The sequence below is a fragment of the Lissotriton vulgaris genome, chromosome 6 (assembly GCF_964263255.1).
Source record: "Lissotriton vulgaris chromosome 6, aLisVul1.2, whole genome shotgun sequence".
Classification (NCBI taxonomy): Eukaryota; Metazoa; Chordata; class Amphibia; order Caudata; family Salamandridae; genus Lissotriton; species Lissotriton vulgaris.
Window position 1 is genome coordinate 580,192,752 of NC_141694.1, and position 27,753 is coordinate 580,220,504.

At 44.8% G+C, this 27,753-nt stretch overlaps 1 protein-coding gene across 1 annotated transcript in view; it reads left to right on the plus strand.

The window, feature by feature from the left end:
- Positions 1 to 13,374: 13,374 nt before the first annotated feature.
- The window catches only part of LOC147707671 (hormonally up-regulated neu tumor-associated kinase homolog A-like), a 413,280-nt gene continuing 398,901 nt past the window's right edge, over positions 13,375 to 27,753 (plus strand). Inside the window, exon 1 of the mRNA XM_086925234.1 lies at positions 13,375 to 13,711. Within this exon, the coding sequence (XP_086781360.1) occupies positions 13,460 to 13,711 (252 nt within the window). The 5' untranslated portion in view covers positions 13,375 to 13,459. The remainder of the gene's footprint in view (positions 13,712 to 27,753) is intronic.

Genomic DNA, 27,753 nt, shown 5'->3' on the forward strand with positions numbered 1-27,753 from the left:
TATCTGATCCCGCCATCTGCATGGGCAACTTTTAATCCAGTCCCCAATCTCATGTCTCTCTTGCGGGAGTGCATTGTAACCACCTCTGCGCTTCAGGTAAGCAAACTTTTTATTACATTTGAACACCAATCCCATTCCCCTGACAGGTAATAATAGTGGGCCCGATTCACAGAATGAACTTAAGACTAAATCCTAAACTTACTACTATTTGGTATTCACAGAATGCACTTACTACTTTTGGGATTCACAGAGTGAACTTACTACTTTCGGGATTCACAGAATGAACTTACTACTTTCGGTATTCACAGAATAGATTTAAGACTACGAACTTTATGTCCGCACTCGGGCCGTAAATTCCGGCCCGGAGGTGGAGTTTCCGGCTTGGGGCGGAGCTTACGGCCCGGAGGCGGAGCTTTCGGGCCGGAGGCGGAGATTGCGGCTTGGAGGCGGAGCTTCCGGCCCAGAGGTGGAGATTTCAGCCATGGCTAAATACCCACCTCCGAGCCGGAAGCTCCGCCTCTAAGCCGCAAGCTCCGCCTCCAGGCCGTAAGCTCCACCCCCAATCCAGAAACTCCGCCTCCGGACCGGAATTTAAGGCCCGAGTGCGGACATAAAGTTAGTAGTCTTAAATCTATTCTGTGAATACCGAAAGTAGTAAATTCATTCTGTGAATCCCGAAAGTAGTAAGTTCACTTTGTGAATCCCGAAAGTAGTAAGTGCATTCTGTGAATACCAAATAGTAGTAAGTTTAGGATTTAGTCTTAAGTTCAGTCTGTGAATTGGGCCCAGTGTACTTAGTGCTTTGGGAACTGCATCATAGTGTAGTTTCACGGGCACCATCTAGTGGCACTACTCCCAAAACAAGTGGGTTCAGCCACCCTACCGCGAACCAACCAGCAACCTCTTCTCCAACCTCTTCAAGCTCTTCTCCAGTCCCCACCTCTCAGTACCCCAAACAGGAAGTGGCCAAACAATTTCAAGCAACTTTGGATGAATAAATAGTCCCAACTCTCACTACCCGAACCCAGGCCGAGTTGGCAACGGATGTCCATCCTAATTCATATTACACAAACAGGTTGAATACATTCAAAATTCTAATACCAGTTCGGAGGTCAGGATTCTTAACGGAGGTGTCATTTTCCAGGTCAGCCACAGTGGTGCTCCAGCAGTAGTTTCCTTATAGCCGAATAGCTGAGCAATGTCAATGCTTTTCAGTTCGATGGGGGGAGCAAGCAGTAAGTTCCTAGGTACGAGATTTCCCTTCATCTCTTCCCTTTTCTGCCACTCTCTGCTCTCGCAAGCTGCTACCATTCAATAAGACGAAAACCCTCGCTATTTCAGTGTTTGTGTAGTGACTTAAGGTATACAGCTTTTGGATGCAGTGACACTGTTAGATTCCATTGATCCAGAGGTTGAGTCTGTCCAATCTACATCAAGTGCTCCTGCACGGTAGGCATGGATGATGGATGCTGCATCCAGTGCTGCAGCTCTCTCCAGGGCTGTCTGTGAATCTGTGGGCTTGGTTAGGCACCCTGTCTTGTGCCTCCTATGCCTTTTTCGTTGAGGCAGTGCTGGCCTGGTCCATGGCTCAACCTCGTTTCTGACCTTGTGTTTCTCCAGCCACTCTCAGAGGCTCTGAGGGTCATCAAGGAACCTGGTCTTCTCCATCATCATGACCTTTAGGTGAGGCCAAGAACAAGAGAGCATAACAGAATCCTGCCTTCCGAAGGTCCTTCTTGACTGTCCGAAATGAGGATCTCCTGCTCTAGACTGCCATAGTGTAGCCTGAGAAGATAACAACTGTGATTATGAGGACTTTGATAAGGCCAAGCATGTGGTCCCTGTAGCATGAGGTCCCTATATCTCAGTGAAAAAGGTGCACCACCACCAACTGTGTTGGGGCAAATAGCGGAGGTGCATGAGCTGGCACTCTATGCGCATGCTCCAGGGTAAATTATTGGGAAAGCACCTGCAGCTCTAAACTAAGCCCTAGCAATTGCTCCATGTAGGAGACCATGTCTGACTCCTCCGCTCCTCCAGTAGGCCAACAATTTGAATGTTATTACGCTGACAGCACCCCTCTGCATCCTCTGCACGTCTGTCCAGCTGCTCCACTCTTCACGCCAGGTGGTGTACTTCTTCTCTGAGATCTTTCAGCTGTGGAGAGACGTCAACCAGAGTGTGAGCATGATGTTTAACTTTGTCCATCAACTTCCTTTTGTCATCCCGGAGTATGCTCAGGTCAATGGCCATCTTAAAGTTTTGCCTTCCAGTGCTTCGCACATGGGATTAATGGCCTCAGTTTCTGGTCCAGTTTATCTGCTGTGCCTGGGGGGTGCCCCGTGAGGACTGCAACTGTGGGTCACCCCGTTGTAGAGATGTTCCCCAATGTTCTTAACGTTTGGCCCCCAGTCTGTCCCTCACAGTGTGAGATTGCCGCAATCCGTCAGGAGTGTATACAGTATTGGTAGAGGTACAGATGCCTTGGGCCCAATATGTTTCACTCTTTTTATATCCCCCCTTTCATTGTCTCTGTTTGCTGGGGCGGTCACGCTGCCAGTTGTCAGATCCCACTGCATATTGACATCACCGGTCCAGTCTCACATCCGTTCTCAGCTGTATCACAGCTGGACTACTCTTGGGCCATCCCTTACCAGAACAAGGCAGGCCCCCCAGCGTACCCAAGGCCTCTCCAGTCCTAGCATATGGACAACCAGGTAGTCCACGCAGTTTGCCTACTTCCATGCAGCAGTGGGGTCCTCTGATCAGCGGCCCTCATCCACACCACAGCTCTCCTCATCATTTAACAGTGAAGCCTTCCACTGTTGCCACTGCTCTCTGCTCTGCCTCCAGCAGTGGCGGCCTGTAGTCTGTTTCTCCTGGTGCTGAGCGGTACCTTGGTAGCCCATCTCCAAGCCATTGTCTTTACCGGCAGCCCTTGTCTTCCCTCAGTGAAGAGTCTGGAACATGCGTCTGTCCACTGTGCATCAGGCAAACGCAATGGGTGCCATCTTGAGCAGCAAGGCTGCCCGCCTCCTTGTCTCTGTTTATCCGCTGTGGACCCACACTCCCTGCACCATCAGATGCTCTGCATTGTCCACTCACACCTTGCCGCCTGATGTACTTCAGGTATCTCTGTCTACCCCCCCAGGGCTTATAGGATGTCCGGGTAATGGGGAGCAGCCCGCAGGACTTACAGGCATGCAGCCATTTTGTCTCGCGTTCCCAGAGTGCTCCCTTACATGACAATGCATGGTTCATTGGTAACTTACCTCTACAATGGCAGTTTACTGATAACACAAAAATCAAAGCAGAAAGTTATTTTAGATATTCATTCAAGGAATGTATTAATACAGCATTATTGAGGGTGGAAGAAAGGCAGTACTAGACACTAATTGGGAGGAGGCTGTACAACTGGGCGGCGCACCTTAAGATAATAAATCATTGGTTGCATGCCCCACAAGTCGAGCCGTCGTACCATGCAGACAGGCAGAATTGGAAGAGAAAGGACTGATGGCAAATCTCTATAGACACCGTAAACCCCCGGGGCTGATTGGCCCTACCGCACACACAGTACATATTTGGTACCAGGCGAACACTCGATTGCAGTGTGCAGGGAAAATCATGCAAATGACACCGCTGTGGGACTCCCAACAGCTAGGTTTCCTCCGCAGGAGTAAAGGGTTCCAAAACTGGGACAATATTGGTCTCTCAGTGGTAGGAGATCTCTTGAAAAAGGAGGCGGTGGTCGATTTTGTACATCTACAAACACAGTACGGCATGGCGCACACAGAGAAATTTAGATATTTACAGATCCACCATGCGCTCCAAACAGTCGTACCACCGGGCACTTCACTACAGGAAGCCACCCCATTGGAAGATAGACTTCTGACGGAACACATGACGTATAGGGCAACATCCTTAATGTACCGTAAGCTGGTCAACAACTTGCCGGACCTAACATCCAAGCTGAGACAGACCTGGTCCCGGGAAAAGGGCGACTTTGAAGAATCAGAGTGGCAGGTAGCTCTGTCCTCGCCCTGTGAGACGGCGATACCGTCCAGGCTCCGACTGGTCCAACTCAAAGTGCTGCACCGCACGTATCACACTAGGACAAAGCTCCATGTAATGGGAGTGGCAACACACAAATACTGTCTGCGCAGTTGTGGGGGGAGGGCACATTTTACCACACCATTTGGGACTGCCCCCGCATTTCGGTATACTGGGTCAAAATAATGCACACTATTTCTCAGGCACTAGAAATCTCGTCCTACCGGAGCTGAGGCGCTGTCTACTAAATGTATGGGAGCCGAATGACCTCAATCATCAGGAACAGGATTGGGCTATGCTTGAGATGATTATGGCGAAACGGAATATTGCTATGTTGTGGGGGTCTGAAACGTTGCCTACGCTTCAAAAATGGTGCAAAGATATGGATGGAGCGAAGGTGGCGGAAAAAGCGGTCTTTATGCATCGCGGATGTCCTTGAAAGTGGGAAAAAGTATGGGGGGCTTGGAATAAGTTTAGGGGATACATCTGTGATCTTCCAGAAATGATCGCAGAAAATTTCACCTTGTAATGGGGCACTTGTGTTGCGGGTGGCGGGGGGAAGGGGTTTTATGTATGGGTCTGATTCTATGATATGTGAATATGCAGAATTGCTTTGCTGTTTTATGTTTTTTATATTAATGCAGACAAATATGGCTATTGATATATGTACGTTTGCCTTGACTTATACTTTAATAAAAACAAATAAAAAAAAAATCTGCAAGAACACTTTGTTGCGTTTACCATATCAGTTCCCACAACAATACATTGAGGGAGTGAAACCAATACCTCAATCGCCAAACTGGGGGATTAGCAAAGTAGTAAAGTAGTATTGATGGTATACTCATCTTGGCCATAATTGGGATCTGTACAGTATGCCAGAAGGCCAGACTGCTCCTCAGGGCCTGTAACATGACTCCCAGTTTTTCTCCCAAATATTTGCATCAGTGTGGCAAATCCTGACCCACAGGTAGAGAAACACCTGCGATTTCCAACAGATCCCATTTTCCATCACTACTTGAGGCAGTTCGGGGCCTACAACCACCAGAGGAAAGGCACAGGTCATGGTCCACTTTGTTTGGAGTCCGAACACCTTCCCTAGGTTCGCCGGAACCTCCATCACCCACGGTATACTCATGCACACTTCCCACAGATACAGTAATATTTCATCCATGTACAGAGATATGGCATGCTCGCCCTTTCTTTAGGGGTATACCTCTCCCCTGCCTTTCAGTCCTCATCATGCTGGCAAATGGCTTGACCGCTAGCCGAAGAGCACTGCGGATAGAAACAGCCCTGTCATTTGCCCTTTTGGATTTTTAACAGGTTAGAGATGCAGCGGCCCATGCAGACCCGCACAGTACGAGTACCATAAAGAAGCAACACCCACCTACGCCATCCCTCCCCCAGCACCATCCTGTCCATAACCTCCCCCAAATAGTCATAAACCAGGGTGTCAGACGCCTTCCTAATGTCAAAGGAGAGTTCCACTCCCTCCGGAAAGGGACTCAGTGGTGGGTCTCCCATCCCCCGATACAATTGGCAGAGGTTAGCAGAGGTGCTGCGCTGCTGGGTGAAGCCATTCTTGTCTGCATGTACCAGGCTTGTGGGTGAGGGTGCTTACGGGTAGCTAGCACCCTACTGAGGTTGTTATAATCCACATTTAGCAGGGACAGAGGGTGATAAGACTGGACCTCAAGCACCTCGCTAGGCGGCTTGGGTATGGACACTGTCAGGGCTTCCCTGGTAGTAGCAGGCAGCATCCCACAGGCAAACGTCTCCAAGTACATGTTCACCAGCTGCTGCCCTAGTATGGAGGCATAGGTTTGATAGAATTCAACAGATCACAATTGGAGCCTGGAGTCTTAGCAATCCCCAGGTCCAATAGAGCTCCCTGAATTTCAGATTCAGTGATCAGGCGGCAAGGGCCTCCGCATCCTCTCTCGCAAAATGTGAAAGCATCACCTGAGCAAGGAAGGAATCCATTGCTTCCAGCTGGGTGGGAGAGGCTGCCCCATAAAGAGTTTCAGAATAGTTTCCATGTACATCACTGCGTGTAGGACATTTCAGAGGTAGGAGTCCTAATTTGTGTAATGAGACACCCCCTCTCTTCCGTTTGCACCACCCAGGACAAGAGCCTCCAAACTCTGCCCTCCTCTAAATGCACCAAGGCAAAATATTTATTTTTGTCTAGGACCTGCAGCGAATCCAGAATTTCAGTGTGGGCTTTGCGCTTCTCCTATATCTGATCCTGTACCCGTGTGTTTGCTTGCACATCTATCTCAAGGAATTGGAGCCCCATCTCTGCCAACATGAGCTCCACCATCTGGTACCTCTAGGCCCAAACTGCATGTCTAATGCAGTGTCCCCACACCGCCACTTTAAATGTGTCTCACTCAATGTTGCTATTCAACTCTGTTTGCTCATTGTTCCGAAAGTAGTCAGTACTATTTCTGTCATTGGTTCCCTAAACGTGGGTTCATCTGGTAACTCAGACCTGAACCTCCAGGTGCGAAGGGGAGAAATATGCCTGCCCCAATTAAGGCGCATGAGAAGGAGTTGTGATCCAAGCACATGCTCCCTGGGTGTTCAATGCTCTTAACTTGCCCCTAATCTCCTGAGTTCTCAATATCATGTCCAGCCAGACATGCAAGTCATGCAGTGGAGAATAAGCCATCGTCTTTACCGGCAGCCATGTAATGGGAGTGGCAACACACAAATACTGTCTGCGCAGTTGTGGGGGGGGGGGGGCAGCCCTCGTCTTCCCTCAGTGAAGAGTCTGGAACATGCGTCTGTCCACTGAGAGTCAGGCAAACGAAATGGGTGCCACCTTGAGCAGCAAGGCTGCCCGCCTCCTTGCCTCTGTGTATCCGCTGTGGACCCACACTCCCTGCACCATCAGATGCTCTGCAATGTCCACTCACACCTTGCCGCCTGATGTACTTCAGGTATCTCTGTCTACCCCCCCAGGGCTTATAGGATGTCCGGGTAATGGGGAGCAGCCCACAGGACTTACAGGCATGCAGCCATTTTGTCTCGCGTTCCCAGAGTGCTCCCTTACATGACAATACATGGTTCATTGGTAACTTACCTCTACAATGGCAGTTTACTGATAACACAAAAATCAAAGCAGAAAGTTATTTTAGATATTCATTCAAGGAATGTATTAATACAGCATTATTGAGGGTGGAAGAAAGGCAGTACTAGACACTAATTGGGAGGAGGCTGGGCAATGATGCAATAGCATTTACGTTGAGATTAAATTTGATTTACAAATGACTCCATGAAAAACTAAAGTTGAAGGGGAGTTCAGGTTAATGGGGGTTTTGTTATAATCCACCTTGCTCAAGAGCAGGAGGGAGCATTTGCACCCTAACCCCTTGCATACTTCAGTGTGCATATTTGATTATACCCCAGCCTTGCCTATTGGTGAGGGTCAAAATATTTCCTCCAAATTCCACATCACATTGGGGAAGAGCAAGAGGAATTCATAGCACCCATGTCTTGCCTAGGAGCAGGGAGGTAAATATTGGCACCCATCGTCTTGCCCACGTGCAAGGAATGACTTAAAAGGGCAACAGTACAGGACCTAAAAGGCATCAAATTCATAAATTAAGGTGCTACCTTGATCTTTGTTTCCATCCAAGTTTTACTCATTTAATCCTAACTCGCACAAACTATAAAAAAATAGTGTTGATATCACTATGAAAATCCTCCAATTTTAGGTTCTCATTTTATAAGCTACGCCCACACAGCTACTTCTTTCTTTTTATGTAACAATGCTATGGTTTTATCATTGGAGACTTTAATTGCCTACCTTAATTCATACTGTTTTACAATATAATAAAATGTATTATTATTATTCCCTTTGTCTTCCCCCCTTCTTTTTATCTCCCTTTTTGTAACTGTATAACCCCTAAAAAGATGGATTGCATAATTAACAGTGTACCTTGTAAAGTGAGTTGTTGTGCATGGCAATCCTGAAAGGTCTTCATTTCCCTACATAAACAATCACTGTAAGGAAGGGGGGATTATGTGCCTCTTTTACATATTCAATGGCTAATACAACAGAGACGAAGGGCTGCTACCCAGAATTACCCATTGTAGGGGACAGATACCCAGCTTCTTCTTATTGATTGGGTATCACAGAAGGCATTAAGTGGTACTCCCTAGAACACACCTTTTTGCATAGAACCTTAAATCAGCCCTCTAGGGGAAATCCTGCAGCTGGAGATATACTTTTTTATCCTTTTAACATACATAAAAGTAAATATTGTGCAGAAAATTTAACACAGTACATGGAAAATGCTCCACAATTGGGGTACATGTCCATCAATAGCAGAAACCAAGACATTTGAAAGACACCCATGCCATTTTAACAACCTTAACATTAAAAATGAGATAATATAATTTTAGGAAAGTTGTCAAATAGCTCTATCAAGAGCAAGATTATTTAAGAAAGCCAATGAGTATGTCTTTACTACAGACAAAGACAGCAGGGCGTACATAGACAACATTCAAAACGACACACATTCCATGATCAAAAGCACATGTGCGCACAAAATCTATGCGATAGACACCCATGCTCACACAAACTTTAAGCACCCATGCACACCTTTAATCAATGAATGATTGAAGACATTTGTTGAGCGCACAGCAACTCAACAAGAGTGTCCCAGCGCTAACAAGACTCCTGATCAACCCAACTAACACCCCTCGAAGTGGGAAACCAGGGTTTAAGCTGCTTCTTGATGTAGGTTAGGTCAATGACAGAATAGGCAGGTTTTAAGCAGTTTCTTAAAAGTGGCTAGGTCGGTCACAGTTCTGAGAGACAAAGGTAGCAGGTTCCAGCATCCCAAGCCCAAGCATCCTGGGACCGGTTTCGTATTCATAATCCTCATCAGCCAGGCAATGAGGATTATGAATCCGAAACCGGTCCCAGGATGCTTGTTTCCGGTCCGGGGAAGACATGGCTTGGCAGTTCGGGCTGGACTGTTCCCATGAGGCACAGGGTCAGACTGATTTGCATATGGCCATGTCTGAACTGGGGTGGCGGAGTGAGCTAAAGAATGGTGATGGATTAAACCCAGATCAGTTGACTGTGGATGAGTGTTTGATTTGCTCAAATGCTCCGTCCATCATCCCCTTTTATATTGCTTTGATATAAAGAGAGGCATATAAAATTATTAAAAAAACAATGGGATTTTTGTCACAATAAATGCTACGAAAATTGAATAAATCATGAAATCTCAGTTGCTTTGTGATGATTGCTTGAGCAGCCATCATTAATGTAGTCCAGCTAAAAAGGTAAAACTAAATATTTGGGATGAAAAGGATGATAACGAGGCGTCAATATATGAAAGTACTAGAACATATTCTTAATCATGGGAATTTTTAACACAGCTTACTTAGAGGGGCAGATTTATGTCGGACTTGCGCTACGTTTAAGCCACCGTTGCCTCATGCAACGGCGGCGTAAACGTGGTGCATCCCTGCGACCCATCCCATTTACAAAGTGGCGCATCTAGGCAGATGCGTCACGCTGTAAAGCCCTGCGCCACATGTGGGCGTTCCGGCGCAGGGTGGGCGTTCCGGGGCAGGTGCGCCTCGCAAAATTGCCTGCGTGAAATCTACAAGATTTCACGCAGGCACTTTTAGGCCAATGCTGCGTCAAAACCCTGCGCCTGCTTAGGCGTAAGGCTTGACGTAGCATTGGACAGATATGGCCCCCCAGAGCATTGCTGGAGCTGCGTCGCGCTTGCGACGCAACTCCAGCAATGCACCGCCTTTATGGCACAGATGCGTCACGCATCTGTGCCGTTTTTCCCCCATGGGTGGCGGAGCTGTGGCGCACAATAACTGGCGCATCCCTGGGGATGCGCCAGTTATTGTAAATCTGCCCCAAAATGTTTTATAAAATGTTTTTGCAACAAATTACTTACTGGATATTATAGTGTTTATCTTTACACTACGGGGCTCATTGCGATGAGCGGACGGTCTCCGCCCGACACCGGCTCGGAATCGGGACCGACTGACTTGCACTCAGCAGTTCCGACCTCCGGATTACAATGCGACCAAACACTGTCCTGTCAGATTCCCATTGTTTCCTATGGGAGCTTGTGTTATGCCTGAGAACCAGCTGTAACACAGGCAGCTCCAATGATGAAATGGTGTGTGTGTGTAAAAGCCTGCACCCTGTCGCAGGCACCCCATGGTGATTGTCACACAGTTCAGGGTTTTACAGCGGGGTACCTTAGGTACGCCCTCAGCTACCAACTGTAGTTCGTGGGGTCTAGGGGGCCTGCCAGGGACCCCAATGTCACTTTCCAACTGCCTTTCCATGTCAGAAAGGCCGGCGCAGAAAGGCTGTTGGAAGCCAACATGGTAATCCTGACAGCGGAAATTTTGTCCAGTGTGGGATGGTGCTGTTCTGACCGACTAAAATACTCTGAGAGTCAGTCAGAATTGAGTAGGAATGACCAGCCGGTTTAAGTTCCGAACATAAACATCGTAATCAGAAGGTCGGACTGTAAACTGACCGAGTCGCAGGCGGGAAGATTCCGACTGTCGAGCGGAGGCTTTCCACCCAACATCATAATGAGGCCCTTCATGTTTCACAATTGTTCAATTTATCTGCAATAATTATATGTCTTTGATATGATAGAACAAGAATGTAAGCTTGTTGAGGGGACTATAATGATGATGTAACCATATATTAAAGAATAAAATACCCTTTGCCCTATGTGAAAAACATACTTCAAGTCACCTTGCAGTCTAATGCACTTAAGTGGGAATTCAGCATTTAATTTAATTTCTCTATGCGGTTATGGAACTCCTCTGTGACTTACTATACCCTTATAATCTATTGTAAGGGGATATCCCATGTATAAGGTTTCTCTATACAGAGTAACAATATTGACCATCTACACAAACGTTAAAGTACAAAATGAATTGTCTCCTACTTCATTCATGGCAAGGTCCTCTGGGTTATTGCAGGGGTGAGTCTTGAATTTTTCTAAGTTCATGTTTCGAATGTTTTCTTTTAAGTAATGTCACTTTCAATCTAGAAATATACTGCAGTAATAAATACTTACTAATCTTTTACTTTTTAAAGAGTTTTTTCATATTTTACCTGACATTTGCTCTGTGAATTACATACATAGGGTCTGATTATGAATTTGGAGGTCCATCAGACGCCGAACCCATGGTAGAATGTGCAGTGGTGGTCGGGGACCGCCGCACCAGCTGTCCAATCCTGTATTACGAGTATGGCGGTTAGAGCATTTTGGAACAGAATCAACCACCAGGGATCCACTATCCCTGACAGTGGAGCAGCAGTCTGGAGAAGCAGTATGCATGGCGGTGCGACTGTAGCACCTCCATACATATTACAAGTTTCCCCATCACCAGCATTTTCATGGAAGTGAGCCTGCCACGAAAAGGCTGTCAGTGGGGAAATAAAGGGGGCCCTACAGGTCTCTCTGTTACCCCTGTGCATGGGGGTGCGTGCAGGGGCACTTGTTGTGCTCCCCTATGTGAATTCACCCATGTTCCTACACTGCATAGACTGCTCAGTCCATGCTGTGCAGGAACATCCATTGGAAGTGCAGCAACGGTACAGTTATAAGACTCATTATGAGTCTTTAAACTGCACCACTGCAGGACCGTTACGCCGCCCGCCAAACAACGAAATTACTCGTAATCTAGCAGGCATGCAGCGATTGAGTTTGGCAGTCCTGGGTCGGGCGCTGGTGTGACGGCCAACTCCAGGACCACCAAACATGTAATCAGGCCCCTAGTCTTTAAATGACTCTACTCCTATCTGTGACCTTTTGTCCAGGGCAGATCCTTAGCTTAGCACAGAGAAGGCTCTTCCTATGATTTTACTGGCTTGTCCACCTCTATAGTTAGTTAACAAATGACAGAATGTAAAGCACAGAGGGGCAGTACCACCTACCAAATGATTATATTGCTAAGCAGCAGCCAGCTCCCCTTCTTACATTCATTCCAAACCCATTCTAAAACTCTTTGAGATCCATAATCTAACTGGAAGAGCAGTCCACCAATGCAGCATTGCAAGCCCATCTGTGAGCAAAGTCTGCCTTACCTGGCTAACCTTCTGTCAACCTCCGGTGGCTCAAAGGAGCTGAAAAGTTGAGACACTCCTCCTTGAAATCTCCAAGTTCAAGCTCATTTTAGCCTGCAGACTATCGTTCTCGGGACAACAATTAGAGCATGGAAAATTCAAATATGACAAAGCATGGAACACTCTACCACCTGACATATAAAAGCTAACCTTCCTGACTACCTTCATTTACCACCTTAAATGATGTCTCGATGGGCAGATCCCGTCTTTATTTCCAACTCTCAAAATAACATACCTATTTGAACAGTGGAGGTTCACCCCATGAATCATCCTGGGATGTATGACGTTACAGCGCATGCTTTTACCACGCATGCCTTTACAATGCGGTTTTTACAACGCATGCCTTTACAACGCATAGTGCTTTGGGGCGCTGGATAGTAAATAGTTTAATTTACTATTCCAACTCCAGTCCCCGTGGAGAGTAGGGAAGGTGTTGGATAGTACATTAACCTAGTCCCTATCCTAGAGCGCCCCCCAGCGCAATGCGTTGTAATGGTTTGCGGTGTAAAAGTTGCGTCGTAATGGTAGTGCGTTGTAAAAGTTTCGTTGTAAAGGTTGTTTACCGAAAGCGTGAGTCGACCCTGTAAACATGATCTTAAACACAGTTTCTTGAAGTGGATGCATTAATCCACTGAATCACGAGACTCTCCTCCCAGGTACACGCATCACAGTGCACACGGTAGAATTGCTTTTCCGCGATAATTATTTGGTAATGTATTTATGAACGTACGCACGAATTTAAGAAAATAAACCCACGCTCAGAATGTGTGATTTGGAAACCCACACGCAAAATGAGGAATTTGTAGTTACGATGAAGATTTACTGTCATGCTTTTTTGAAAGCCAAAAAAGTCTATATTGCTATTGAGCCCGTCCGTAGCTGTCACGAGACAACAATTCGCTTGACACTTAGGCCTATCTCCTTGCCCTGCGTGAAAAGGGCGGATGACTGCGCGCTCGTGCTGGTATTAGGTGTCACGGTCACTGCCGGCAGTTCAGAGACATGAATTGACGACGGTGTATCGGGTTTGGTTAATAATCCACGGCTTGTATCTGCTTGAGCACACCTGCGTGACCGTGGCCGGGGATCGGCGATGAAAGGTTTGCCTCAGAGGGGGCAGATCCGCGGAAATGCAGGCGGCTCCCGGCTCGGCCGGTGATGTGTCGGTGTCATACCCGCTCAGGAATTGGTATTAATCACCTGCTGAGGCTGGGGAACTGGCTTCGTTTGTACCGCGCGCTGCCAGGGAGCCGGGCAGGGCCGAGGATGCCCGCAGCTGCCAAAGCAACTTTGGAGGCCCTGGTAACAGGCTCGGAGACCGTGCAGAGGATACTGCCCGAAGGAGAGAAAACTAGCAGGGACTTCCAGATCCCGGCCTGCTTCAGCAAGCTACCACAGGAAGCGGCGAAAAACTTTCCTCACACCAAACGAGTTGGAAACTACCTGGTGGGCAGAATGATCAACAAGGGTTCGTTCGCCAAGGTGATGGAGGGACTGCACATTCCAACCGGACAGAAGGTAATAGCCTTGAAAGCGACCAATTCTGAATATTTAACAGCAGCCTCAATGGTTCCTATGATTGTGCGTCTCAATCAGTCCCTTTTCCGATATGGCACGCTATATGCGCATTATATCCAAATCACTTTCTTCATGCAGGGGCGTAACACAGGGTCATGAACCCTGAAGCTTCTGCGACGCAGGGTGGAGAGGGCAACTCTTCAGCGCCACCCAATCAGCGCAGGCCAATGAATAGCTGTGAAACATCGGTATGGGATACTGGGGTGCCCTCATCACAGTCTGCAAGAGGCCCACCATTTTGTGTTACGCCACTGTCTTCATGTAGCTGCACAGCTTAACTGTGAGGAAAATCATGTTGAATGATATTTTAACACGCAGATCAGTGCAAGAATGGCATTTGCAGGACTGGAAATTGCATTTTGCACAAGGTGAATATTGCATGTAACTTTGCACTTTTGCCACAACCAGTACACAATTATCTGCCAATTGTGCAATGCACGTAATCCGGGTGTGCTTATCTGAGTGTTTGCATTAGGGACTATTGGTGAGTATGAAATCGAATTCTTTGCCTGATCCTTACAGCCCTGTTGAACCTTTTTTAATCTGCTGCATACATTTTTTAGGGTCAACCCATCTACAAGCGTTGTCTTTTCAGTGAAATCCCATGAAATTGACTCTCTTCTGAATTATGTCATAAAAGGTCATGAAACCCAAGCTGACATCATCAAACAATGAATGTTGTAGGATAATTCTAGGATACTTATTGTTGGTGATTTCTTGTGATGGAGGACTGTGTAGGGAATATTTATTTTCTCTTCACCGGCTGACGCCTCAATGTCCAGTCTCTCAGAGACCCTCCAGGATCCATGACATATTATCAAATACATCTAAATCTCGCCAAATGTTTCACAAAACGGCTAAAACGGATGTGGCCAAGTTACGTGCCTTGCACTTGTGACTAAACAAGTTAGTAATGGCAACAGGGCTTTTTTGCACAAGTATTTGCACTGTTCAGTGCGGGAAATGTATCTCTGGCAGTGCTGAGGTTGAGCAGATGGTTGCTGGTGAGGGCCACCAGCACTTATTTTGGGGGCTGACACTTATTTTATATTTTTCCACTTCAGGCATTTCCTGAGAGTAATGAGAGGGAAAACAACTCATAACGGAAAGAAGGAGGAAAAAGATGAAAAATCGGCAGAAAGGGAGCAAGCAGAAACCTGCAAGAGAGAGAGAAAGTGATAGGGATTGTCTGGTAGTGGATTAAAGAGGCATGAGGTGGGTTTAAGAGTACCAGCCTTGGTATTCAGTAGGGTTAAATTTAAATGCACTGTCGCTGGCTTCAGATCAGAGCTTTCAGCACTTGCACTTTCCCATTTTGATTGATTGATGTACGAAATAAGCACTGTTAATCTGTCAATATAAATGTTATTTTACACTTGTAGGTCAGTGCAAATGCAGGTTCAAAATAGCCAAGGCAGCAGTGCAAACTAGTGTTGTTACTGTTTCAATGCTTGTTCTCTTGCCACCCACACTCACATCACACCACACCTGAAGGAGCTCCACTCGACCCCCATTGACAAATGATCCCAATTCAAACTCCTCACCAACACTTTCAATTAAATACATAACACTAGCCCAGCCTCCCTCAACAATTTCATCTGCTTTCACAAACCTTCCAGACCCCTCTGCTCGTCCGGACTCATACTTGCACAAATCCGAGGAATATGGAAAACCAGATCTGGCAGTCAAGCCTTCTACTACAACACTCCTAAAGAATTGAACGACCTGCTTCCACGATAAAACCCTCCTCTTCACTTCTTGAATTACACAAGAAGCATAGGACCTGGCTTTTTGAGTAATCTCACTAGGTATGCCTAGACTCACACCTGCTCAACATCAGGCTACCCTCTTGAGTGAAAGTGCGCTCTACAAATGCGCATAACATAACAACATTTAAACCCTGGAAAGGGCACTGTGGATTATGCTATTACAAGCATTATTATTATTATTATTATTTAAAATCTTATATAGCGCGCAGCTACCCTTGGGCATCCCGGCGCTTCCAGACAACATCAGATGGTAGAGGGGAAAGCATGCTTTTGATTGCCTGTTAAAATGGATCCAGATGTTTTTGAAAGGCTGCATACATATTTCCGTGCCACCTAAAAGTGGAATTTCTTTGACAGTCCATCGCTGCCGGACTCAAGTCTTTACAGTATCAATATACAGTGAAAGTTCATATTTAACGAATAGCATGACAATTCATGTTTTTTAGTTTAGTTTTGTCTATGTTGACGAAATTGTAGACATCATTTCAACCATTTCACATGTTAAGAGTCATCAATTGGATGGTGAAGTATAAGCCTGAGCACAAGGTTTGTTGATTCAATACTGGCAAAAAAGTCAGACATAAGCAAGATTTGGAATGCTTGAAGTACTTTTGAGTAAAGTTGGAAAATTGGTCATTCAATTAATAGCTGCTAATTTCTTTTGGAGGACAAAAACAGTAATAAAGTGAAAACACAACACACAAAAAATCCCAAACCAATTTAGAAACAGAGAACATTCTAATAAATAAAATCATACCAGAACAAAAATATCTAATCAATAGAAACAGAGATATTGGGTTTTAAAGTGAAAATAGCACCTAAAGCACAAAGTGCCACTTGTGGTCGTCTGGTCACACTAGATCGGTGGGAAGTCACAAATTGAGGCTTATGGAGTGTGGGTTGGATACAGAGAGCAGGTTATTCCTGCAGAAAAGTTTCCTTCAAAGTGTGGCTCAAAGTCTGGCGGTGGAGGATGCTGTGAGAAGGAGGCTGAGCGTTACGGATGGTTATCAATGGAGCACGAAGAGTAGGTTGAGCATCGCAGACAGTAATTTCTGTAGCATGGAGAGACAGTCAAGCATCTCAGAGTAGTCATTTCTGTGTGTTAGGTGTCTTTGGGGGCTGTCATTACTGTAGCCCGAAGTGTAGCTCTCGCATTGCCAGTCGTCACTAGAGGTCACTGGAGGCGTAAAGAGGCGGTTTGACTGGAACTTTGTGTTGATGGTTCGGTAGTTGTGGGCAACAGAGTTTTGATGTGAACAGGCCCGTTTGTGGTGTCAAGTAGCCTAAGCTTGAGTATTTTCACCTTTTCTTTAAGATGAGTACACTTTTGATGCCAGCAAGAGTCCCGGACCTGGTGAGGCACCACTTGTGGATCAGGCACTCACTCCAGCAGAGACCAACAGGACTCTAGTAGATCCAATTGCAGGTCCAAGCAAGTCCAGTAGCAGCAGGTTAGCAGGGCAGTTGCAGGGAGGCCTCTGAAGCTTGTTGTCTCCCAGAAGAGGTGTGGCGCAGTGGCCAGGGTGCCCGACTCTGGACCACAGGGTTCAGGGTTTGATAGCCAGGCATCATGAGACTCTGGGCAATAGCTTGCTTAATCTTAACGACGGCCGCCAGCGCTGGGACACCTCCGCCGAAGGTAGCTGTGCACTTTACAAATGCTGGCATTCATGTACCTCACACAGGAGGTTAACCAGCTGACCAATGAAGTCACTCTGGTTAGCCTGGGATGAAGGCAAGCAGGTCCAGTCTTCCTTCTCAGACAGCAAAGCAGTCCTTCAAGCAGCAGGCCAGTCCTCTGGCAGTGGGGCAGTCCTTATCCTGCAACTTCCACAGGTTCAGTAGTGATCTGAGCAGTGGTTCTGAAGATCCAATATTTATATATTTATACCTTGTGCTAGCTTTTGTGTTGGGAGGCTCCCTGTCCAACTCACACATCTGGTTCTGAAAAATTCATCTTTCCCTGTCAAAGTTCCAATCTGTCTTGGGTGACAAAAGGCTGGGATCGGGGCCCCTTCGTACATGCTGGGCCTTTTAAGTGTAAGTGCCGCAGAGTAGAACTCTGCCCACAGCCGTCCTGGCTGGATGGTCCATCCTGTCCAAACCTAGCCCCCTTTGTCAGATCATCCATCTGCGATACACAACCCAAAACAGCAAAACTATTCCCAGTCATGTGATTCTGGATGCTTGCAGCTGGCCGGAATGGCGAGGAAAAGAAAAGGCAATCTGTTAACATTTTCAGAATTGTGACCTAAAATCCCACTTTGCCATTAAAGAGGACTTACAATTACAATTCATTTGAGTCTAAATGGCATATCTCTGTCTTCTCCCAATCTAAAGTTGGCACTTATGTAGTAAGGTAACCCAGTGTTAGTCAATTGGAGAGATGGGCTTTACAATAGTGAGAAACAACTTTAGGGGGTTTTCACTGTCAGCACATATAAAACTTACACACATGTCCTACTTTATAAACACAATGCGCCCTGCCCTATGAGCCTTTAGGGACTATCTTAAGAACAACTTATACATATAAAAAAGGAAGTTTGAGGCCTGCCAAAATGTTTATTTTGCCAGGTGGAAATGGTAGTTTAAAGCTTTCCTAGAGGCTGCAGTGCCAGGCCTGACACATGTTTTAGAAGGCTACTGTAGTGGGTGGGACAATGAGTGCTGCAGTCCCTTTTGTAGCATTCTATTCACAGGCCCTGGGTACATGTAGTACCATTTACTAGGGACATACAAGTAAATGAAATGTGCCAATTAAGTGGTGACCATTTTTATCATGTTTGAAGGAGAGAGCACAAACACATTGGCACTGGTTAGCAGTGTTAAGGTACACAGAGTCCTAAAGCTAACAAAAACAAAATCAGCAAAACAGGAGGAGTGAAGGCAAAAGTTTTGGGGAAAGACGACACCAAGGATGTCAGTTCTAACAGCTAGCATGCACTATTTTGCTGTGTATTCCCTTTAAGTTCACCACTTTCAATTCAAACTTCCTTTATGCTTTTATTTTCATAATACTCCTTTTTAAGGGTATAGCTTTTCCGTCAACCAGACTCACATTCTTTTGCAAAATTGAGGACCAAAGGGAAATAGAGGAGTTGTCTGGCATCTCTTTTGCTACAAAGGCCTTTTTGGAATATTCTACCACAGGTTTGTATTGGTGGGGGCATAATCATAGGAACTGTCAACCAACTGAGAGCTAGATTTGTCTCTGCCAATTGGCATGGAGTAAACAGAACACCACTCCTCCTCCCCCTCTGTATACATATTTCACATAACGTACCCGGTCAGCAAAATTAGGAGAAAAATATGTTACCCTGTTTCTACAGATCTGATCTCTTGCCAACAGATTTAGATAAACAACAGCTTCTTTGTGTGAACTGGTATTGAGATATAGTTAGCTGGCATTCAAAAAATGCTTATAAAATAGTTTACTTCAATTTCCTAATTCAAATACTCCAGCAATTATGTGACTCCTTATTCGAGAATGGTTGAAGACCTGGTACAAAAGGGGGTGGTGATGGACGGAGCATCTGAATCAATCAAACACTCACACCCAGTCAAAAGATCTGGGTTTAATCCATCACCATTCTTTAGCCCACTCTGCCACCCCAGTTCAGACATGGCTATATGCAAATCAGTCTGACCCTGTGCCTCATGGGAAAAGTACAGCCTGAACTGCCAAGCCATGTCTACCCTGGACCGGAAACAAGCTTCCAAGGACTGGTTTCTGGCATTCCAGCCGTCTTCAGCCCGGCTTGCTTGAATCCAGTGGCAAAGTGAGCAAGGGACTCACGTCTGACTATACCCTGCCACACTTATGGCGGCCAAAAGCGGTACAAAAGGGGGTGGTGATGGACGGAGCATCTGAATCAATCAAACACTCACACCCAGTCAAAAGATCTGGGTTTAATCCATTGCCGTTCTTTAGCCCACTCTGCCACCCCAGTTCAGACATGGCTATATGCAAATCAGTCTGACCCTGTGCCTCATGGGAACAGTACAGCCCAAACTGCCAAGCCATGTCTTCCCTGGACCGGAAACAAGCTTCCGAGGACCGGTTTCTGGCATTCCAGCTGTCTTCAGCCCCGCTTGCTTGAATCCAGTGGCAAAGTGAGCAAGGGACTCACGTCTGAGCATACCCTGCCACACTTATGGCGGCAAAAAGCGGTACAAAAGGGGGTGGTGATGGACGGAGCATCTGAATCAATCAAGCAGTCACACCCAGTCTAAAGATCTGGGTTTAATCCATCACCGTTCTTTAGCCCACTCTGCCACCCCAGTTCAGAAATGGCTATATGCAAATCAGTCTGACCCTGTGCCTCATAGGAACAGTACAGCCCGAACTGCCAAGCCATGTCTTCCCTGGACCGGAAACAAGCTTCTGAGGACCGGTTTCTGGCATTCCAGCACAGGGTCAGAGCTGATTTGCATATAGCCAGTGTCTAACCCAGGGTGGTGTTGAGTGCAAAAAAACGATGTATTTAGGCCCAGATCCTTGTACTGGGGTGAATGTATGACATTGTTCTACATTCTATCCATCAACTGTGTTTTTTGCAATTTTCACCCCGAGTGTGCTGGGTATACTCAGACGTGAGTCCCAGGCTCTCCACACCACTGGAGTCAAGCTATCAAGGTTGATAGCCAGAAACCGGTCCTTGGATGCTTGATTGCGGTCTGGGAAAGACATGGCTTGGTAGTTCGGACTGGACTGTTCCCATGAGGCACAGGGTCAGAGCTGATTTGCATATAGCCAGTGTCTAACCCAGGGTGGTGTGGAGTGCAAAAAAACGATGGATTTAGGCCCAGATCCTTGTACTGGGGTGAATGTATGACATTGTTCTACATTCTATCCATCAACTGTGTTTTTTGCAATTTTCACCCCGAGTGTGCTGGGTATACTCAGACGTGAGTCCCAGGCTCTCCACACCACTGGAGTCAAGCTATCCAGGCTGATGAAGGCTGATAGCCTGAAACCTGTCCTTGGATACTTGATTCCTGTCTGGGAAAGACATGGCTTGGTAGTTCGGACTGGACTGTTCCCATGAGGCACAGGGTCAGAGGCGATTTGCATATAGCCAGTGTCTAACCCAGGGTGGTGTGGAGTGCAAACAAACTATGGATTTAGGCCCATATCCTTGTACTGGGGTGAATGTATGACATTGTTCTACATTCTATCCATCAACTGTGTTTTTTGCAATTTTCAACCCCGAGTGTGCTGGGTATACTCAGACGTGAGTCCCAGGCTCTCAACACCACTGGAGTCAAGCTATCCAGGCTGATGAAGGCTGATAGCCAGAAACCGGTCCTTGGATGCTTGATTCCGGTCTTGGAAAGACATGGCTTGGTAGTTCAGACTGGACTGTTCCCATGAGGCACAGGGTCAGAGCTGATTTGCATATAGCCAGTGTCTAACCCAGGGTTGTGTGGAGTGCAAAAAAAGTTGGATTTAGGCCCAGATCCTTGTACTGGGGTGAATGTATGACATTGTTCTACATTCTATCCATCAACTGTGTTTTTTGGTTGAAGAACTGGACACTACCTAAAGATGTGAATGTCACTGGGGATCATCTGCTTGCATTTAGGGCATGCTTTCTCTTTGTTCGTTCTGAACGTGGCATCTGCAGAGGTCCAAAACAGTGGGTAGCATAACTATGCTCCACTCCCAATCACACTGCGTTACAGGATATTTAATCCTACTCCATATTTCTACATTATATTTACTCCATTTTTAATCCATGTTCATACACTTTTTTCTTAATGTTATTCCATTTATACTCCACATGCATGAATTGAATTGTGCGTTTTTAAATGCTTCACATATTCAAAATGTGCCGATCCGGACCTCTTCACGAATACGATCAAAACACATATTTTGTCCAAAACAGCATATCTTTATTGGCACCCAATGCCTTTCAGGCTTAGAATAGCCCTTCATCAGGGGTTACTGCAATTAAATCATTTTAACACCAAACATTACTGTGTTGTCCTTTTGTCAAGCATATACAATTGATCATATAACCTCTCTTATATTAGTGGAACATTACAAATACACAACATGTGCCCTGTGCATCAATCTAAAAACACAAACAAAACAGCTGTCCAATTTTCACAAATGCAATCTCCGCCCCGTGAACCCACCATTGGAAGCCAGCCCTCCTTCTCTCATGTGTAAAACAATCAAACACCTGCCTCGAAACCTCACTTGTTCACGCATCTTTGATTCTCCATACTTGTGGGTTAAAACCAAGGAATACACCCACTTCCTTGTACTCCACACGTACCTGCCACAAACCACATTGTTCTTTACTTAGCTTCAGAGGTCCACCACAGCTTTGAACATTGAAAAATGATTCTCCCTAAATAAGGCAGTTTTCACAATTCCGTAAAGATAAATCTATAAGTCTCTTAATATTTTCCAGTTATTCCCAATCTTTGACATTGCAGGCATCCATCTCAGACCTTCAAATGTGATTTTATTTCATGTTTGATGGTGTCCAGGAGAAGGTTGCAATAAATCGCTAATACTCTAGTTTCATCACTTGGAAGAATGGCAGCACACTTCAGATCAAGGTGGCGCTCTTTGTACTCATCCTACTTTATTGTCTTTGTCCACATAGATAATTGATTACATCTCAACAGTTTTGCAATCTATATATTGATCTAGGTTGTCCCACGGGCATAATACCCTTCTAGAAGTAAATCCCCCAGACCAGAAATCCAGTTTGTCTTATAGGAATACTAGGGTGTGACACAACCCTTCTTGAGTGCCAGGTGAATTCCAAATAGGTTTCTTATCGCTGTAATATGGCATAGCTTCTACTTGCCCAATGCCACTCCATAAATGTATTTGTGTAAATACAGTCTTCAACCTGACTTTTTTTTTTACAAATGTAGGAGCAGAATCCGTAAAGAGAAAGTCATGCCCTAATAAGGCCTTATTAAGACAGTAGCCACAGAGTCCATAAAACTCTTACAGACGATCGCATATTTAACTCTAATGCTCTTGAGCTGGACTCCCCAACAAAATAATTTAAAGTCTTGCACTGTATGCCACTTTCTTCAAAGACTTTCCCAGTTTCTTCCATGACAGAATAGAACCCCCACTAGCACCAACACAAGTGTTGTAGGCAGAATTGTTTTTGTGTAGGAAGGAATACCTCCAAATAAGGTAGAGTAAGCAATTCTAAATAATAATAAACATGTGGTTTGATATTCCTTGAGAAAAATAATGGTCAGAGAGTGTGTACTAATCATTGACCATCATGCCCTTTGAAAATGATTTCAAAATGTATGGGTATCAAAATATTACAATGTGCTGTTTTTCCTCTCACCACTAAAATAAACAGTATTGTGGCCAAATGGCAAATCCAGATACCGACATTAACTTGTGGAATCTCAGAGGAATTTATCATATTTCTTGTAATGTCTAGACTGAACATAAAAGCACTCAGATGGAATTCATTCTCTGCAACATCTAACACACCAAAACCAGGAATGACTTTTTAACATACCAATGAATGAATTAACAAAACAGTCACCATAACACATCACTCATACTCATAGTTAAGTTATATTTCTATTAAGTGAACTTCAAACTCACAGTCCAAGCACTGGTTCTCTCCTAACTAATGGTTAGAACAACTTGTCAGCGTTCCTGACTCTACTCTTTCCCAACAGAAAAGCAAACCCCAAGCTGTTTCATGACTGGTAAAAAAACTGCCACATGACTTCCACAAGGGGAATCCGAAATGTCTGTCCTACAAGCATGCCTCATCTTCAAGACCAATTGCATCAAACACAAGCAGTTATGAATGGTATCTAATCCGAACCTGAGAGAAAAGCAAACCTTTCTCATGAGCCTATGCACCAACAGATTTTAGGGTATTGCTAATCGGAAGTCAAGGAATCCAGAGATGAAAAACTCAGATGCGAGCCTTCTGCAAACACATACTAAGAATAAAGAACCACATCACTCAAAGCATTAGGTCTGTTGCTGCAGTTCAGAACAGGACTAAAAACGTATTACACTTAAATCTGTCATTGTGAATGCAGCTTCCAGCTTCCATTATCCACCAGTCTCCATACAGTTTCCAAACACAATGGACTCCGCTATGCCTTTCACACATGGAGCATATGTACCAAAGTTTTGCATCGCCCATGCACCATGCAAGGGAAAGCAAGGGTGATACAAAACCTAGATGAGATTGACCAAGCCATGAAAGGCCACCTCATGTGGCCCTGGGGTGCTTGGTAAATCTTGAAAGTCACTGCCTTGTGTTACTGTACCCCAGAGATGCATTCCAAGGGTGGAGAGTGGGTCTTCCCACGCATCCACCCACGGATTTTGACACTTTCCCATATTTAATATGAGCCATAGACATGGGCATGTGTCAAACTGCTACGTCTTCTCAGGGGAGCCGTAATACAAAGAAATATCTTTATTTCAGCACACGTAGAAAGAGGAAAAGGCCTTAAAGGACTGTTTTTGTGCAGGAAGGTGCAAGGGCGCCTGAGTTGGCACTAGGCAACCCACAGGGTGGCAGCACAAGTAGAGAGCAGGAACTCGCCATATCTTAATAGATATGGTGCATTCCTTCCCTCTCCGTTTCAAACAGCCCAGTATGATGTCTTGCTGCATTGCTTTGCTTTAAAAAGTGATTAATATGGCCCTCCATAGCCATAATCTCTAATCATCTCCCTAGACCTAATCGATATACACTGGTCTTTAGCTCGCTGGTTAGGTTTGCTATGCATACTCTCACATAAAGACTAGCTCCAGAGGTCCTAAGAAAGCAGACGGCAGGCAGAAAAAAATCCCTGGAGTCTAGGAGTGTAATTTGTAGACAAATCAGGAGCAGGAACAGTTAACAAGAAAGAACTACATCTAAAAAATAATACATAAACGCAGAGGGAGACGACTAGGCAGTGCATGATGAAGGATAGTGTCTGTTTATATTAAGCAGGTGCCATCCCCCAGACCCTGAAACCCCAAGAAGTGTAATAGGCAGGCTGTGAGCTTAGTGACTGGGGAAACAACAGCAACTCCTAAATAATTGGATCCTATTGGTTCAGAGCAAGTTAAAGTTATTGTCTATGGGGCCCTCTGCACAGCCTAAGTAAAGCAGCATTTGACATTTTAATCCACTGCGTGTAAATCATAATTAACACACTCAGCATATTTATTTACAGAGTACATTGTTACTCCAGCATATTGGTCAGTTGTGCACTTTGACAGCTCCTGTCAATTACTCCTACAAAAGAGTATCTGCTGCTAGCGCCTACTCCCTTTTCCTCTGTCTGTGTTAGAACTGATCCAAATAAAGCTGAGAGGGGTCCTACTTACCCAAAGTGACAGGGTACCGTGTTAGACTATTAAGTCAAATAAAAGAATCCCTTTGGGCTTTTATAATAAATCTCAGGCACACTCAACATTCATACTCCAATCTCATTCTACACTTCATAAACACCTCCGATGGCATTAAGGATCAAACATCACACCTGTATGTTTAAAAAAAATGTTTTCCTCTTTGACACTTTAATAATATACAAATCCCCAAATCTAATCTAAAAACAATAATCAATTCACATATCACTGCCAGAAACTTTTGTGTCAAAACCACAGTTGTTTAAATATATATATATCGTTTGCCCTATTTCACAATAAAAAACAATTCATTACAAAAACACATAAACGCTGAAAAGGAGAGTACAGTAGATAGTCACATGTCTTTACACCCACTAATCGTTCTAGATCATTGCTCGTGGCAGAGTATCTTCAAATAGTAAGTATCTACTGTGTTAGAACTGAGCCATCCTCCTGGCAAACCCGATAAAATGAAACCGCAGATGCTCAGAGCGGCAGGCTCAAATTGGCTGGCATAGACAGCAACTTTTATAAGTTGATGGGAAATATTCACTTCACATTAATGCTTTTCGATATCTAATGATTTTTTTGCACAGCCATCAGAAGTGATTACCTAAGTTCAACAGAGTGTTAGTCTGAAAGATATGTCACCAGATTCAACAGTATGAACTTCTCAGTGTATCAAACTTTAAGGGCATTTTTAGTACACTTCCTCAGTTCAAATCCCAGCACTCCAGGGTGCTATTATCTAAGACAGACCACATTTCTCAGACTTCTTTAGAGTACTTGGTCATTGCTTAGATTTCTAGAACTACACACCAATTTCAACATGAGATATTTCAATCCAAAGGAACACCGAAATTGTAGCACGCTGAAGCGTCTAGGACAAAGTGCAAAGCATTACAAAACTCCTAACCAGGGTCTGACTGGCCTATTGGGAAATCAGGGAGTACCCGGGGTGCTGGTCTGATAGGTCAGTGTGTGGCCGTTTTCTTTCCGGTTTGTTGGTCTGTTTTATGGTCTGTTGACTGGTTTTTATTGTTCATTTGTCTGATATTAAAACAGACATCGCCTGCAGCAAATACAAATGCATGCAATATACCACTCCTGGCAAAACACTTTATACAGCATGTCTTCACCAGTTAAAAACTGCAATATTTCCAAATGGGCCACTTTTTGGGCTCTCTGACCTGTTAATGGGAGCCACTTTTATTTCTATGCCCGACCTACTTTCTGTCACAATCTGGCCCTGCTGCTAACCAATAAAAATAATTGTCATTGTGATGCAGCAACACTGAAAACATTACTCTTCATATTTTTAGACTTCGTTATGTTCAGAGTTTTTTCAGACCATGAATTTTTTTTTTAAGTTTGAAAGCTTTATTTGAAGCAAAGTGTTCAATACAATAAGGTGACATCAGCAGAGCAACCAAAGGAAAGGGAGATTATGGGAGAGATAAAACATAGGCAGCCGATGGCACAATGAAAAAATCAAAGCATTTTTTAATTTTACAAGGGGGGAAGGGAGGGGAGGGAAATAAAACCATAATAATACAATATAAGAGTAAAATAGAAAGAAGCGTAATAAATGTTGGCAATCAAGTACAGTAAATGCACAAAAAATCTAACAATATATGGATTGAGAACATTAGAGAAAACCTGAATAAAGAAAGAAACTGCATCAGTGAAAGTCAAAAACTGAAATAACAAGCAGGAGTACATATGTTCAGGGGGGTTTAAAATTTTCAGAGGAAGATGGAGAATATTTGTTCTTGGTGGATTGATCTAAATATAGTGTAAGAGGTAACCAATAGAGTTCAACATTGCAAAGAGGTTTGCAGGAGGATGCAAAAGCAACATCAAGTCTATGGGAGTGACATAATAAGTTCCACCAACAAATTAAGGAAAGTTTGGTCAAGGATTTCCAGTTAGAAGCAATATGTTGTAGTGAAAGGGCTAGCATAAGGTCAAAAAGACCATGTGAATGTGGAGGGAGGTCAAGAGACTCTGAAAGACTACCCAGAAACACCAAAGAAATAGAAAAAGGAATAGAGATATTAAAGATACGGGAAAGACGAGACCATATCTGTGTCCAGAAAAGTCGAACTGAAGGACAGAGAAAAAAGAGATGGAAGAGATCAGCATTGGGAGCATTCCAGGTCCAGCAAGTAGCAGTAGAAGAAGAAAGAAAACGAGAAAGAGAGAGGGGAGAAAGATAGAGTCTATGGTAGAAGAAAATAGGGATTGAGTGAGAGATGCATTGCGGGAAGTCTTCAAGGATTTAGTCCAGATTTTATCCCAGAGAGAAATCGGCCAGGAGAGACCTAAGTGTTTTTCCCAAGAGGATTCCAGTTTTGATTTGGAGCGATCAGGATTAGGAGCTGAGAAGTATTGATAAATAAGAGAGGCTTTAGGAGTAGTAGAAAGAATTGCGAGTAGAGAGGAAGGCAATGCGGGTGATACAGCAGAAATAAGGGAATAATATCGATCAAGAACAATTTCCATAAGAATGAAGTATTTCTTCGCGAATGAAGAAGAGCAGTGAAATTGGGATTGAAATTGGGGGAAGGAACAAGGAGATGAACCGTCAAAAATATGATGAACCCAGGTAATACCCTTTGATCTCCACGAAGGCCATGCAATAGGTCTATTTCGTATTACAATGAGTGAGTTATACCAAATGGGCAGTAACAAGAAGGATTCTCGAGAAACAGAAACTGTAGATATCAAGGGTCGCAAAAGGGAAGAAGTGTGCTTGAATAATGGAGGATTAAGACATGGAGCTTTAGTTGTGAAGCGAATGACCTCTTGAAAAGAATAAGGTAGTAACAATTCATGCTCAA